This window comes from Rattus rattus, chromosome 2 (assembly GCF_011064425.1).
Source record: "Rattus rattus isolate New Zealand chromosome 2, Rrattus_CSIRO_v1, whole genome shotgun sequence".
Classification (NCBI taxonomy): Eukaryota; Metazoa; Chordata; class Mammalia; order Rodentia; family Muridae; genus Rattus; species Rattus rattus.
Window position 1 is genome coordinate 5,093,034 of NC_046155.1, and position 16,473 is coordinate 5,109,506.

At 51.1% G+C, this 16,473-nt stretch overlaps 1 protein-coding gene across 2 annotated transcripts in view; it reads left to right on the top strand.

Moving 5' to 3' along the window:
- The window catches only part of Ano1 (anoctamin 1), a 90,391-nt gene that overhangs the window by 46,167 nt on the left and 27,751 nt on the right, over positions 1-16,473 (top strand). The window contains exons 12-16 of one of the 2 annotated variants that reach the window (XM_032891317.1): positions 9,335-9,417; positions 11,486-11,497; positions 12,057-12,128; positions 14,891-14,968; positions 15,871-15,945. In XM_032891317.1, coding sequence (XP_032747208.1) covers positions 9,335-9,417; positions 11,486-11,497; positions 12,057-12,128; positions 14,891-14,968; positions 15,871-15,945 — 320 coding nt within the window. The remainder of the gene's footprint in view (positions 1-9,334; positions 9,418-11,485; positions 11,498-12,056; positions 12,129-14,890; positions 14,969-15,870; positions 15,946-16,473) is intronic. The other variant, XM_032891316.1, reaches the window with a different exon arrangement.

The following is a 16,473-nucleotide window of genomic DNA, read 5'->3' on the forward strand; positions in this document are numbered from 1 at the left end:
GAACTTCATGTTCTTGCTAGGAGGAATCAGAAGCCAACACTCTGGGTCACCGTGTCATAGATATTTTCCTGCCTTACACTGAGTCAGAGGCCATAAAAGACAGAATAAGTTCTGCAGTGATTGGCCAGGAGGGACTCGACTGCAGTGGAGGACAGTGGCCAGAGCATTCTCTGAGCTGGACGTCAGCTCCTCAGGGTACCTGGGTCCACCACATTTCCCAGGGTACACTGCTGCCAACCTTGGGAGGATCTACCTCCACATCGTGTCTGACAATGAAGTCTCTCCCTCGTGAATTCTAGGAGGAAAGGTGGTAGAGGAGCATCTGGAGCCTCCGCCTGCCTCGAAGCTTGAGCATCAGCCTCTAGGGTGAGGCTTCCGCTGCAGAGGAGGTGTTTATGTGACCCCACACTTCATTTGAGCTTAATCATTTGAGATCTCCAGAGACAGGGACTTGGCTGCAGCCCAGATATGGAAACCATAACCTCCCACGGTAGACCTTGAATTTGTTTGTTTGGTGGGTGCATTAGGGTTGAAACTAGAGGCATCCTGAAGCCAGTTTCATAAGGGCTAAGCTTAATTTCTATCAAAAGGCTCATGGAGGGTCCTCACCGAAGTTCCACCAACAGGCCTTGCCTTGAGGATGGGAAGTGTTCACCAACAGTGAATGAAGTCCCGTCACAGGTAGTGGGTAGCACAACCATTGTCGTGGACTCTCCCATGTGCACAGAGCCATCCATCTTGCCTTTGCAGAGACCTGTGGTCCCTACTCTGTGCCCTGTTCCAAAGAAGGTGGCACCTGGTGGCTTTTTAAAATTTTTTTCTTACTGTTGATTTTTTTTTTTTAAATACAGGGTTCCATGAAGTTAACACTAGCTTCAAACCTGATGTATAGCCAGGGATGACCTTGAACTCCTACTCCTCTTGCTTCTGTTTTGAGTGTTTAATGATCAGGGGTGTGTGCTATCATGGCCATACAGACTCCATCTCTGACAGCATCTCTTTAATACTGCCCCTCATTCCTGACCCCAGGCTGGAGCATACCCTGCTCACCTAGGGCAGCCCCACAGTGACACCCCCAACCCCAGCACAAAGACAGAACACTGCCAGATTGGCCACTTTGGTCCAACTTGATTACTTTTTCACTGGCCTAGCAACATGCATAGCAGCTCAGGGATTTACCTCAGCTTCCCTCTAGGCACTGTGTAGCAGTAGGAAGAGACTCTGTGCATGTGTGTGTGTATGTGCATGTATGTGTGTGTGTGCTTGAGTGTGTGTGCACATGTGTATGTGTTGTTTGCACATACGTGAACATACTTGTGTGTGTTCTCTCACCTGCCATGTTTTGGTGCCACTCTAGTGAAAATGACTAGAAAGGACATTCATGCCTGTTCTCTGGGGACAGGGGCCATTTGCCCATTTATCTTCCAGTGAGGCTAGGCCTTACCATTTCAGAATCCTTCAGGGAGCTTGCCAAAGAGCAACTTCTAGGGCTGCTGTGCAGTTCAGAGAGAGAGCCCATGGTTAGCATTCATGAAGCCCTGAGTTCAATCCCTAGGACCAAGAGAATGCAAAATCCTGGATACCTTGTCTGACCTAGGGCGTTGTCACCCAGAACCCTAAGTCTGTGTGTTGAACAAGATTGGTGGGCTGCCCTGTGCCTGCAGACATCTAGGGGGTATATTCTCTAATGAGGGTTTGGAAGCACAGAGAGGTTAAGTGATTTTCCAGAGATCACACAGGCTGAAATAGATGATGCTTGTTGCCTGTCTGCCTCTGAGATTCAAGTAAGGGCTCTGTATTCATAACTTAACATTCAAACACTCTCCTAGCCCCTGCAAGATGCCCTCCTGGGAAAAGAGATGTGTGCCCTGAGCTGGTAGTAAGGGCACACAGGAAGGAGTTGCCCAGCATGGCTCACAGTCTGGGAATGAGATTCTTCTCATGAAATGTGATTATGTGGTGGTACAGGCAGTCGTTATTTAACATTGAACATCTACTTTTCCCAGGTAGCCCTAGCCAGCAATAGGCCAATTAAACAGCTAAGTAACAGTATAAATCAGAGAGGAGAGTCATTCAGTGTGGCCACACTGAGAAGAGGGACAAAGAGGTGAAGTGACTCCTGAGTCTGTCTTCAGGGTCTGGACATGAGGCTCAGGCTTCAGCAGAGGGCAGGAGGAGTGCAGAGCTGAGAGTTCTGGTCAGGGTGTGGTCCTGCCCGTCACTGACCCATCACGGTCTCAGCTCCAGTCTCTCCTGCAAGGTGGTCTGACAAGTTCTCAGACCTGTGTGAGGTCTCTGGGAGACAAGCTCCCCCTCTGTCTGGCACCAGGCTTCAGCCTTTCTCTTCCTCAGCGTGAGACTCCTGGGAAAATTCCAATTCCTTGGGTTCCATTGTTTGAACAGTCTGATGGCAGAAGGGAGGGGCACAGAGGTCTCTTCAGAATTTCTTTGCTCCGGCCAGGATGGTGGGAGTTTGTCAGCGGCCTCTCTGAGACCCCGTTACTCTGCACCTTCAAAGCGCTGCCAGGCCTGAGGAAGAGCAGCTAGAAGCTTTCATTCTTCTGAGGCTGGGGTCTCACCAGCATGTCTCCTTTGTGTGCCTGTCCATCAAGTAGAGAAGCAAGTACTGGCTCACTCCACGCCCACCCGTTTGAGAGAAAGAGGCCTTGCCTCAGAGAAAGGAAGCTTAAGGCCAAAGGAAAGAAACAAGAAGGGGGCCCACGGGAGAGAGCTGCGGGAAGTAAGGAAAACCCATCCTGGGTCCTTTGCACTGAGAGCTGTCAAGGGCCTTTAGCAGGAGATCTCAAATCCCTCATCAATTACCCTTTCATTACCCTCTGAAGGATTAGTTCTCCCCAAATCCCTCCTTCCATTGAGGCCTTTTCCTGCACTCCAGCTGTTCCCAGCTCTGCACAATGGCAGGCCTGCAGTACTGTTCCCTGCTGGTGCAATGAGGAGTGGGCCTCAGTGTCCCCCAGAACTGCCGTTTTAATCTTTAAAACTGCTCTTTAATCTTTGCCTCACTAGCGTGGGCTCAGCAATCCTGGCTTCCGGCGGCTCCTGCCTGCGATGTCTGACATCTTAAAGCTCGTAATGAAATGTCACATTGAGCAACTTTGAGCCCATTTAGCTATTTGGCACCATCAATTTTCTGACATTATAGAATAATCACAGGTCTCGGTCGTCTGTCAGTTTCGCACAGAACAAAGGACCCCGGTGCTTTCTGCCCAGCAGCAGGGTCTGGAGGGACTTCTGAATGACAAGTCAGATTGGAGCCTGAGATTTGATGGTGTTGTCCCAGACTGGGCCCCATCACCTCAAGCTGGAAGGGGACCATGAGGAAAGTTACAGTGCAACCGTGGGCTGGGATCAGAAGGCCAGTGGTGGGTCATGAGCTGATCTTCTGTAGCGAGAAGATTGGGTCCCAGTGACCCATGTAAAAATGCAAGGATACCATTGTCAGCTCTGAAGGTTAGGCAGCAGGGGAGCCCCAGGCCCGGTAACTCCCTGGGAACCCGGCTCTGATCCTGGATGGACGGAGCAAGCATCTCCCCTGATGGGAATAAGGGCATCACATGCACCACTCCAGGGAGCACACCCCACTTCTTTGCATGGCCTGAAGGCCGGATACCCCAGATTCAGATCCTGTGGGGACACCATATCCTGGGGCATAGGTGCCCTTTCTTACTGTGTCCTCACACAATAGGGAGTCCCTCAATAAGGGCCCCACCTCCCACACCATCACTTTGAAGGTGGGGACCATAACATAAAGATTTAGGATTTACATGTCCAGAAGTCTATCAGGGAGCTAATGCACAAATGACTGATTATGGTACATGCCATCAGCCATCATCACATGCTGGCCCTGAGTTCAGCCAGTATTTAAAAAAAAAAAAAAAGCTAGGGATAGGGACGTGGCCAGGTCAGCGGGAGCACATGAGGACATGAGTTCAAATCCCCAGAGCCCAAGTAAAGATTGGCCATAAAGTTGTAGATGTTTTCATATTTGGGGCCACACAGAACAATTTCGTCATTTCGGTCCCTGACCTGGGTCAGGGTGACTGATACAGGAGGTGTCCTTCAGAAGAGCTGGGTGGTAAGAGCAGGCCCCACCTGAGGGCTTCTGGGAACATACAGAGCTCATGCCCAGTCTGATCCAGGCAGCTCCAGAGACTCGCTCACCATGCAGTGCAGGATCCTCCAAGTGAAGACAATTGTGTGACACACTATAGCCAAAACACATGCTTGAGGAAGCAGGACTGTGCTGTTCCAGCCCAGGGTGGCAAGCTTGCTATTTTAGAGTCCGTGCATGGCTCCGCCCATGCGTAGATAAAGAAGTTTTCCCTTCCACAAACCATGTCGCTGTCACAAGATCAGGGTATAGGTCTTGCCGTTGGTAGAGAAGGTCCCAGTGCACCTGTGTCTCAGTTTGTACCTATGAGGTGGGGTGTGTTATCCAAGCAGCAGTGGCACTGGGGACCGTGTAAATGGGGGTCCGTGTGGGAGGATGATGTTTTTTGACAGTATGTGCGATGTGGGATGTCAACACCAGGGAAAGCATTATCAGGACCACAGGAGTCCTAGGAAGGTGAGTGAGTAGACTTCCCTCAGCCCATGAGGAAAGGACTTTTCTCCCTTGATCTGATGCCCAGCACTGAGGTCTGATCCTGCCTCTGTCTGAGCTTCCTTGACTCCTTCCTGCGGTCTCATCTGAGCATGGTCTCACCTTCTAGTCCACCTCAGCACAGAACCCGGCTGATGTGTGCCACCAGGTCACCTCAGCACAGAACCCGGCTGATGTGTGCCACCAGGTCTGTGGCCAAGCACAGAAGGCCCAGCTCCGGCATCTGAGTACCAGCACTGGCTTCCAGCTCACATGAAAGAAACAGGCAATTTCCACTTTCATTAATATTAAATGTTTCTTTCTCAACACAGTTGAGGGTTGTTGGGTCTTGGTTAGCCTGGATCCCAACAGCATTTGGAATACGGAAGCAGGAGGAATTCTGTGAGGTCAAGGTCAGTTTGGTCTATTTAAGTGAGTTCCTGGCCAGCCAGAGCTGCACAGAGAGACCCTGGGAGAGACCCTGAGGAGAGAGAGAGAGAGAGAGAGAGAGAGAGAGAGAGAGAGAGAGAGAGAGAGAGAGAGAGAGAGAGAGAGAGAGAGAGAGAGAGAGAGAGAGAGAGAGAGAGAGAGAGAGAGAGAGAGAGAGAGAGAAGAGAGAGAGAGAGAGAGAGAGAGAGAGAGAGAGAGAGAGAGAGAGAGAGAGAGAGAAAAGGGAGGGAGGGAGACAGAGAGAGAGAGAGAGAGAGAGAGAGAGAGAGAGAGAGAGAGAGAGAGGGGAGGGAGGGAGACAGAGGAAAAGCTCAAATAGTTTGACATATAAGGTAGGACCATGATTGTTCTTCCCTCAAAGAGATCTAGTACCCCTCAGTGTTATTCCAGTGAGGAAACCAAGCACAGGCCCAAGGGTAACCAGAATCAGTTCTGAGTTCTCTTCTGAGCTTGCCCTCAGACACAATGTGGCACCTCCCAACCTTCCACGCCATGCTTTGTTTTCTTCTGCAATCATTCCTTCTGTTTCTGATGCTGGTGCACATGAGGTCACCCCACCGCCACAGCAGTGTGGCACTCTACTGCCTGTCAGTGACTGCAGCCGACAGGCCAGGGATGTGCAGAACAGGAGACTGGAGGTGTCAGAGCCCAGCCACCTAACACTGCCTGAGGTCTCGCCTTTGTTGTCTTGGAGATAAAGCCCCTGATATTAACACTGTCAGGCAGGAACTTCAGAGGCAGGTGGATGCAGGGCAGAGGTATGTTTCTTCTGGAGCCTGGCTCCTCTCACAGACTCCCCAAGCAAGACCCTTGTCCACGTTACCTCCCCATAGGCAGGGAAGTTTTACAGAAGGGTTTATACTCCCTCTCAGGTCTTGGGTGTGTTGACTTGGGTGTGTCCTCAGTGAGCACTCAGTGAGCTCAGAGCACTGAGGTTCCCAGACCTCTCAGGCTTCACCGCTCTGCTGAGGGCATCCTCAGTCCTGACTTCCAGCTCTCAGAGTCAAATGATACACGACTGTAACCGGTCACCCACTTGCCACGGAACACCAGACCTGTTCCTGACCTTGCAGGCATCCATACTCCCAACCTCTGCTCACCTCTGTTCCTGGCCTCTGATGACAGCACCTCCCTCTTCTCAGCCCCCATTCCTGTATTTGTACTTCTCATCATGGTCTCCTGGTCCCACCGTGTTGATAAAAATGACAAGTTTGCCTCTTTACGTCTCAGACACAGCTGCATGTCCCCAGCACACGCTCAGCATCCACCCATGCACCCATGCATGGTCGCTGAGTGCTTCACCTTAGCTGCCCTAAACAGCACTGTCCTATGCATGGGTGCTTCCCTCGGGGTCGCTGTAAGCAAGCATAAGCAAACAGACATTCCCCTTTCTTTGTGACTTGACCAACCTTTGCCATTTATCTTTGGGGTGGAGGATCTTGATCTGACTATGTGAGGGAGGATTTCGTTTTTAGTTTTGTTTCCTGTTTATTTATCTTTTGCTTGAGTCACCGTGGTTGTGGTTTTCGGTCCCTTTGGTGGACAGTGAGGCCGAGCTCCTCTACAAACCTGTTGCTCATTTGCATGTCTCCTTTCGAGAATTCGCTCTTCACATCCTTAGCCCATTTGGTTTGGGTTGTTTTGTTTTGATTAATGTATTTGTATGTGTGTGCTGTGTGCTCACGTGAATTTATGAGTGCTCTGTACTTATATGAGCCCTTGGAGCAGAAGAGGAATTACAGGTGGCCGTGAGCGTCATGTGGGTGCTGGGAACCGAACTCAGGTCCTCTGCTCTCTTACAGTCCTATTTCCTAGGGACTCAGCTTTGAGTCTCATCTAGAAATAGGAATTAGGTGTAGGTGTGTGTGTGTGTGTGTGTGTGTGTGTGTGTGTGTGTTTGTTTGTATGAATGTTTTACCTGTATATGTTTCAAATATGTTCTGGTATCCACAGAGACTGGAAGAGGGTGTCGGGTGCTCTAGAACTGGAATTACAAATGGTTGTGAGAATGGGTGCTGGGAATCGATCCTGGGTCCTCTGAAAGAGCAGCCAGTGCCCTTAACCACTGAACTATCTTTCCAGCATAGCATTAGGATGGGCATTAGGATTAGCATTAAGAAAGGACATTAGGATGCTTCTCCTTTGTCCTGGGACTGTGGCCATATCCTCATGGCTCTGACTTCCACCCAGAAGCCACCAGGATTCCCAAATGGGGCATCTTATTTCTGTCTTGATGTCCCTACTTATCAGATAAGCAATTTATAGCCTGTGAGCCCCAGTATTGTCCTTTGTAAGACAGCGAGAAATCAACTCTGGTCGGTAACTTCAGGGTCTCACAGAGGCACTCTGCATGACAGTTCTTGGCACAGCATCTTGCATGTGGCAGCCTGAGAATCTCCAGCTCTAAATGACCATCCCCCTGCCTCTGCTGACTTCCTGAGAGCAGTATTCACAACAAACATTCATCTGTTGTGTCTGCCTTTGTAAGCTGCACGTTCATAAATCACCCGTCCATCAGTGAACATCGTGGGAGCCAGTCTGGGCCAGGTACCCACTGTGTAGTATGAACAGAGGAGTTAGGCCTTATTCCTGCCCCAGATACCTAAAAATGCTACCCATGTGAACAGGGGTTGTCCTAGAAGGTGGCAGGAACAAATGCAGTCTGGGGTTGGCCCTGTATCCGTTCTTTTTTCATACAACAATGAAATGTCTGAGATGGGGTCACTTTATAGAGCAAAGAGATTCATTATGACTCATGGTACTGGAAGTTCTAGGTCAAGAACCCACATCTGGGGATGGCCTTGGTGCTGGCAACAGCGTAAGGCAGTACAGGATCTCACTTGGCAATGTCTCTCCCTTTCCTCACAGAGCTGCAGGAGCTCATTCACCAGGTCCATCCTGGGGATCGAGCTGAGCTAATTGACTCCTGAAGGCTCAACCCCTGAACAGCACAGTGGGATCAGCTTCCACTGTCTTCATAGCTCACAGTGGTGATCAAACTTCAACAGAGTCTTAGAAGATGCTCTACCTATACCTGCACTGTAGCATCCTCGGAGGGGTTGGCTGATATGTTTTCTTTTAAGATGTGTATGTATGTGCATACACACTGGAGTGTATGTATGTTGCATTTGAGTGTAGTACTTGCAGAGGTCAGAAGAGGGCAGCACATTCCCTGGAACTGGAGTTATTGGTAGTTATGAGCACCATGTGGATGCTGTGATTGTGATTGGACCGAGGTCCTTTACAAGTGCAGTCAGTGCTCTTAACTGCTGAACCACCTCTCCAGCCCTTGGCGCTGGTGTGTTCTGACTCTGGGTGTGCATGGGCAGTGGGGATGGGAATGTGTGTGCGTCTCTCTCTCTCTCTCTCTCTCTCTCTCTCTCTCTCTCTCTCTCTCTCTCTCTCTCTCTCTCCCTGTGTGTGTGTGTGTGTGTGTGTGTGTGTGTGTGTGTGTGTGTGTGGAGGAGAGTGTCAGTCAGCATCTCCTGGAGGAGGTAGCATTCAAACACTTGGTTAGTCTGTCAGGAATTTAACACAGATCTAGGTGTGATGGTCCAGACCTGTCTACTCTGGAAGTGGAGACAGGAAAATCAGGTTTTCCCAAGGCCTGCTCTCAGCTTGCCTTCTTTGCCTATACATTAAGGCCCAGCCCATGAAGTGGTTCTGCTCACATTCAGGGTGGGTCTTTGACAATCAAGAGAATCTCCTGCAGACATGCCCACAGGCCAATCTGATCTACATGGTTGCTGGCTTGAGGCTCCTTTCTTAAGTGACTCTAGACTGTGGCAAGTTGACAAGTAAAACCAACCATCAGAGCCACGCAGCAGGTTCAAAGCCAGCCTCAGGTACACGGGACCCTGTGAATAAGCCAACAAACAAACAGAAAATGGGACACAGTGGCCAGTGATGCAGTCAGTAGACAGATACAAGGGCTCAATGCTAGTGTGCGTGCCCTTACCTTTTCTGACCTCAAGACACCCGTCCCCAACATTTGTGCCCCAGGGTCCCTAAAAGCAATGAGCAATATTACTAGAGACCCAGAGTCAGAGGCTAGCCAGTCTGCCCCTCTCTGCCTAGCCGAGTGATCTTGGCTAGAGCTTACACCTACCTCAGTTTCCTCATCTGCAAAGTGGGAAAGCAATGTCCAGGCAGGGTCAGTGAGAGGGCTGAACCTGTTTACTCGTATGGCCCTGGCCTTCCCTCAGCCAACGGCATGGAAGGGACAGGTTCTGCATCATCTAGGATGCCCAGTGGCCCTGATTGTTTCCCAACATCCTACAGCTGCCACCTTCATGGAGCACTGGAAACGGAAGCAGATGAGACTCAACTACCGCTGGGACCTCACGGGCTTCGAGGAGGAGGAGGTGAGTAGCTGTGTCTGTCCTCCCCAGCCCCCCTCTGCCATCTCCTCCGGCTCACGTGGATGCCTCAGGTCCTGACTGGCCCCTGATCCCAGGCGCGGCTCCTGTGGCTCCTCCACTCATCGCCCTGGTATTCCTTGGTTACCAGGGCAACTGTTTTCCATATACCAGTGTTTTCTGTCTCCATGCTCCCGAAGACACAACACCCATGAGTGTGGGCTCGGGTGCTGGCCAGGGCTCCCCACGCTGACCTCATCACATCTGCGGCTGTGGGGTGTGGGCTGGGAGTTGCTGCTGTGCACAGGCTGCCTTCCTCTCTGTCCTCCATCCAAGTCATCCCTCGGTCTACAAGCAGGGGAGTTTGAGAAGCCCGGCAAAACCTTTAATAACTGGCTCAGTGCAAACATGGCGGGATTCCAAAGTGGAGACGCTCAATTGTAGATGGCCCTGGAGTCGGGGACAATGGGTCTGTTCAGAATCCCCTGACTGCCATCTCCAGCAGGAATACCCTGTGAGGGTCATTAGGGACTACTGCCCCACCACCAACCCCAAGGAGAACCTTGGTGTAGAGCAGGCTATTCCCTGCACGTGCTGAGGCATGGCCATGGCCTGGTGTAGCATGCTATCTCCTTCCCTTTCTACAGCAGTCTTCAGGAGCTAGCCTCCTGGGAGCTGGGGTTACAGAGCTGAGGCACACCTAGTGGCATGCCCCACCCCCCAGATTGTAGTTCAGGCTGCCTCTAACTTGCTACATAATCAAGGGTGACCTCAAACTCCCAATCTTCCAGGCTCTGTCTGCAGGGTTGGGGTCGCAGGCAGGTGTACACTGCCACATCTGGTTTGTTCAATGCTGGGGATCTAACCCACGGCCTTATGCAGGCAAACGCTGTCCCTTCTCAGCTACATTGCCAGTGCCCCTCCCATGCTTGCCTTTTGTAAGTGAGGCCCTCCCTGTCCCTCCCCCTCCCCCTCTCTGGATCTTGAACCACACTAGTGCTGCTCCTAAGCCTCAGCCATGTGCCCTTACAAAACCCACACAGCTCACACCCCCCTGAGTCCTAGACTGCTGGTTACTCTTGGCCACATGCACCTTTCGAAGAGCCTGCAGTGGCTTCTGCTCCATGCTGAAGCCATACTGTTCTTCTGCATTCCCAGTTTGACAGCCAGATTATGGTTGTAGATTATGGTTATAAACCAGGGCTCTGGGACCACAGTACTTGACTTCATCTGACCTGAGACCACCACTGCTGTGTGGCCTGCAGTATATTGGTTAACATCTCTGTGCCCAGGGCCCTTTACTGCCCCATAGGCATTGAAAAGCAAGCCACACTTGACCAGACAGGGGAGGTCTGTGCTGGGGATAGCTGTGCCAGGGCACAGAAAATTTCCCAGAATTATTTGACTAGCCATAGCCAGGTCTCACCTGCCACCCACATAACAGCGTCTGTCCTCTTCTGCAGTGAGTCCATTTCACAAGTGGCTGGTGCTCTGTACCTGGTGCAGGAAGAGCTCTGGCCTGGGTGGGCCCACTGACCCCCAGGTGGCCCCTCTCCTTGACTGCTGTTTCCATGTTAATAATTCCAATAGAAGAAACACTAGCTGGGTCTTACTGTCCTGGTGGACACACTTCCAAGATGTCCTGAAGGCTGAGGGGAATAACTCACCACCCCCATCTTAACCCCACCACCCCAAGATCCCTGAGGCTTGATATCCCTGAGGCCATCAGGCATACAACTCCAGTGGGCCTAAGCGAGTCCCCCAGAGTAAGCCGCTCATGTCCGACATGGCTGACCACGGTCCTGGTGGAGTGGTAGACTCAGATGAAGAGGCTGCCTCTACCCTCCTCCCCACACCCAGTGGTCTGAAACCCAGGTTGTCTGGACACAGAAGGAAACCAGGTCATTGTTCTGAGAGCTTCTCCATTGAGCTGAGGACTGTGGGAAGCATATAAACGTGGCATCTGGGAGTGGCAGGCATCCAGCCCCTGTTCTGTTCCATCATCCTGGGTCTACAGATAAACAACCGCACTAATGCGTCTTTCTGTTTTGTCTTTATTCCCGGTTCCCCGCAGGAAGCTGTCAAGGTTTGGAATTATTTTTTGGTCACTCTGCCTTCCTCTGGCCTGTCTCTGGGGAGAGGGACCTTCGCACACATGCTCCTGTCTTTCCACCGGACATCTCCTCAATGGCTCTCACCTGGGCTCTGCTCTCTCCTGGCCTGGTCTCACCTGACCTGTTCTTTTCCTTCCAGCACCTTCTGCTGAATTGCTCTGGGCTCCCCGAGGCCTGGCATCTCCAGCCTGCCTGCGCTTGCTGCCTTTCGCTACGTCTCTTTTGACTCCCGTGGCTACTCCACAGAATGTTCCAGAGGGTCAGTTCACAGCTGGGTGCTCACTGAAGCCTGGCACAGCCAAGACCCCGTGCAGGACACAGAAGGCAGACCCTCTGGCCTTCCACTGAACTGGGGTTCCTAGGGAGAGGGGGAGTCCAGGGCTGAGGTTCAGGCCAAGTTCAGGGAGTTTTATGTTGGACATATGACAGCCAGCTGTGAACTGGTCCCCAGGGTCCCCAAGGCAAATACATGAACTCATGTGGAGGGACTCAACACTAACACAGTCTTTCTTGACTTGCTGTCTTTCTCAGGATCATCCCAGAGCAGAGTACGAAGCCAGAGTCTTAGAGAAGTCACTGAGGAAAGAATCCAGAAACAAAGAGGTACAGCTCCTGCTCTTTACTTCCCACAGTGAGATGCTGTGTGTCTAAAGTGTGGTCAGGGGTCAGCAAGCACCATTGTGTATCAGGTATGACCAGGAGTCAGCAAAAACTATATGTTCCCAGTGGAGAGGCATCAACAAATACTGTGTGCTCTCTGCAGGCGAGGGCTTAGCTCAGATTGTAAATATTTAAGCTGTGTAAGCCTACACCACGGGCTACTCAACTTCGCCACTATAGTGTGAACAGGGCTATTGACAAAAGATAAACAAATATGCAAGACTGTGTTCCCATAAAACTTTTTTTGCAAAAACAGGCCCAGGGCCAGATTGAACCAAAGGACCAGAATTGGCCCAGCTCTGCCCTAGACTGTCCCCTGACGTATCCTGAAAGCGACCTCAACTTCAGCAAACATGTCACACTAGATCTGGTTCCTGGGAAGGCTCTGCCCCACCCTGTGCAACACCCCGTGTTCTGTGTTGAACAATGAATTGGGAGCATTTGTAGATCCGGGTCTGCGAGCTTCTCATTTCTCCATGTCCTAGGGACAGGGAGAAGAAGTTACGCCGTGCTTCATGCCACTGTCTTTTTATAGTCAACTTTCCCTCAGCCTTTTGTTCTGATTGGCAGCTTGTATGTGCAGGGCGCGTTTTGGCTGCACACTTCAAAGCATTGACCTGTTCGTTATTGATGGGTCCCACATGAGGGTGATAGGCCAGGACCTCCAGCTGCTGGGTCATGTTGGTACTGGACAGTGCTGGGCAGTTAGAAGATACTCTTCCAGGCTCGTGGCTTTCCTGATGTCCTTGACCCTTCAGCCTCTGGAACAGCAAGACAAACCCTGGGCTCTTACCTTGTTTGTTACCATGTCCCATGTACAGAGCTTGTGGTACCAGACAGCCTCAGGGTGTGGCCTTACAATTGCAAAGAGGTGGGTACAGTAGAGGCTTCAGGCAGGCAAGCGCAAGGCTCCATTCTTGTAGCCAGGAAGGGGGTACCTCTCCCAGAACACCCCGAAGGGATTGAGCAAGACTCAGGAATGAAAAAAGCACAGCCAGATGTGGTGGTGTGCAGTCATCATGGCCAGATGTGGTGGTGTGCAGTCATCATGGCCAGATGTGGTGGTGCCCACACCTTTAATCCCAGCACTTGGGAGACGAAGGCAGGCAGATCTCTGCCAGCCTGGCCTACACAGTAAGTTATAGAACAACCGGGGCTAGACACTGAGACCATGTCTCAAAAAGAATAAAACTGTATAAGCAATTGGGTTACTCTCAGGTACGTCTGGAGTTCTGACACTGGGGCACAACATTGCCATCTATAGAGCCGAGACAGCCTTACGTTCAAATTGCAAAAATAAATGACAAAAATATCATGTTTGAAGTTTATGATTTTATGTTGGGCCACTTCCATAGCTGTAGTCGGCCATGTATGTGCAACCCATGGGTTGGACACACCAGCCAGAAGCTATCTGTCTAACTTAACAGATCAGCCAGGCAGTTCCTTCTGTATACAACCAGGCGGCCTCCCCAAGTGAGACCCTAAAAACCTCAGTCATGTCCCCAGGGCACCTCCCTGGCTCTAAGCCTTCATGGAGAAATCTCAGGAGTCAGCCTGAGCCCTGCCCAGTACTGTGGGCCTAGTGGCTTTCTGGTCATGAATCTCAGACTGGAATGAACACAGAGAAGTGTCCGCTCATTCCTAAAGCCACAGAGGTTTGCAGCCCCCATATACCACACCCATCATAGGAAACAACAGAGCAGTAGGCTGCCTCACCCTGCCTCAGCCCCAGCTCTTGGATCACAAGAGAGCCACAAAGATGTTAGGAGGGTGTGTTTTTCTTTCTTTTTTGTTGGTTTGTTTTTCGTTTGTTGGTTTGGTTTTGGTTTGGTTTTGAGTTTTGGGGTTTCGGGGGTTTTGCAGGCTTCCAGGAGGATGGTGGCCCTGAGACTATGGAGTTCATATAGCCGCATTCCTGTTCCTGCTTCATGTGACTCTTGTGACAGCTTTGCATTGATTTTCCCCAGTTACGGAACAAAATTACTTCGTGTGGCTTTATTCTTTTCTTACGTTACATTTATTTGTATGTCTGTGACACAGCACATGTGTAGACAACCTTAGGAAGTCTGTTCTCTCTTCCCGTAGCGTGGGTCCTGAAGCATTGAAAACAGGTCATCTGACTTGACAATAAGCACTTTCACTGGCTGAGCCTTCTTTGCCAGCCCATGGTTATATAGCCCACGCTGGCTTCCAGCTAGCTATGTAACTGAAGATGACCTTGAATTTCTAATCCTCCTGCCTCCATCTTCCAGACTGTGTTTGTGTGGGTCTGGGATCTATTCTACCAACTGAGCTATAGTCCATCCCCATGAAATTGGTTTAGTAAAACAGATCAACCATGGATTGGCATGTCAACCTGTGCTTTTGGGTGTGGCCCCCTTTCCGTTGTCTCAGGGTGGTAGTGGGAGCAGACCCACGATTCCCGTTCTCTAAACCATTGAAATCACAGCCTGGTACATTGCAGAAAGAGCCTATGGGGACTGTAGGCTGGATCCTTTCTTCTGGAAACTTCTAGTTCCCCTTACCCTGACCTTCAATTGAAACTCTGTTGCATGTTAACTCGTTTAAAATGCCAAGTGCCCAGGTCAGTCTTGGCAAATGGTGCTCACAGAGAGAATGAGCCATTGCCTAGACCCACATCCAAGATCAGCAGTACCCTGCCCTCATTCTACCACCCAGTGCTCTCTTTCCCCACCCACCCTCAGAAGCGCCGGAATGTTCCAGAAGAACCGACCAACAAATGGAAGCAGAGGGTTAGGACAGCCATGGCAGGGGTGAAATTGGTACTTCTCTGTTTTGGGGCAACTCAAGCCTTGACACTGTTTGCAGGCCTTCTTGGCCACTGTGTCTGTCCCTGGCTACCTCTGTGGTGTGTTCTCGGGACATTCTCATCTGTGTCCCCTCCCCACCTCCCACCTGCAGCCTGCCGTGTGTTGCGATGTCACTGCATGGCTGTCAGGGATCCACAGGGAGCAGAGGCAGCTTCATGTGGGGTTCTGGAGACATGCTTGTCACGCGTGTCCACAATTGCTTCTTGTTTTCTTGTGAGCATGCATGCAGACACCTCTGGAATGAGTGGCCTCCCATGCGACATCAGCACCAGCATGCTGGGCTCAAGTGTGTTTTTGTCTTTGAAAGCCCCTCCCCCACACACTTGAGACTGCCCAGGCTAGTGACCAACTGCTCCCCGAGGTCCCTCCAGGCCAGCCGGCTCAGGGCCCAAGAGAGCCTCTGTGAGCTATGTGGCCCTAGGTCAACTTGGCCTTACAGTGCTCTGAGTTCTAATGTGCAGTACACTTGTACCCGACCTGCTTAGCAAAGGAGAAATAGCTATTATGGTCTGTACCCAGACAAATGGCACAACAGCTTGGGACCTGGAGCCCTGGACAGGAGGCTGCTGAGAAAGAAGAGTGTCTCAGATGTGGGCAGCTCCCTCTCAGGCCATGCAGTTCTTAGAGAGCAGTGGGCAATGCCATGCCCGTGCAAAGAGGAAGCCTAGCCCCTGAGACCATTCCCTTCTCTGTCACCATGTGACCCTGTTCACAGGGGACTAGGCCCTGTGTGCTTCTCTCACTGCGCCGTCGTGTTTGCTCAGCACCTTCTGAAGTTTCTGAGTATTTGTGCAGACTCCTGTCCACCCACTAGGGGGGTTCCCAGTGAGTGAGCAGATGGTTTCATGTTGCAGACTGACAAGGTGAAGCTGACCTGGAGGGACCGATTCCCGGCCTATTTCACCAATCTTGTCTCCATCATCTTCATGGTAAGTTCTAGAAGGTGGGAGGGGCTTGGAATCAGGGTTTCCCTACACTCATCTTGGGACACAGTGAGACAGAGAAGGAGTGAGGACACCCTTCTTCATCCCTAAGAGGGGAAGTGCTGTTTTTTGGGGTTGTCCTGGGGTGTGTAATCTGAATCCACTGACACACGGTTTGCCCTAAGTGAGGCATGCCTCGCACTGGGATCTCCTCTGTGCCCTCAAAGCCAACTGACAAACCTTAGAGAAACCAGTAACAAAATTATCACAAGATGGCTAGGCATGGCAGTACACTCTTTAATCCCAGCACTCAAGAGACTGAAACAGGAGGATTGCTGCAAGTTCAAGGCCAGCCTGGGCTACTTAGTGAGGCTGTCTCGAAACAAAATCTAAGAAAAAGAGGAAGAACAGGACATTTGGCTCGTAGCTGATTCCAATGACCCAGCAAATGCCTCATGGTTCTTAAGAGTCTCCCATTCCCATTGGCCTCTGCCTTGAACCAACCTTCCTGTGTCACAGGCCACTTGTCACCTT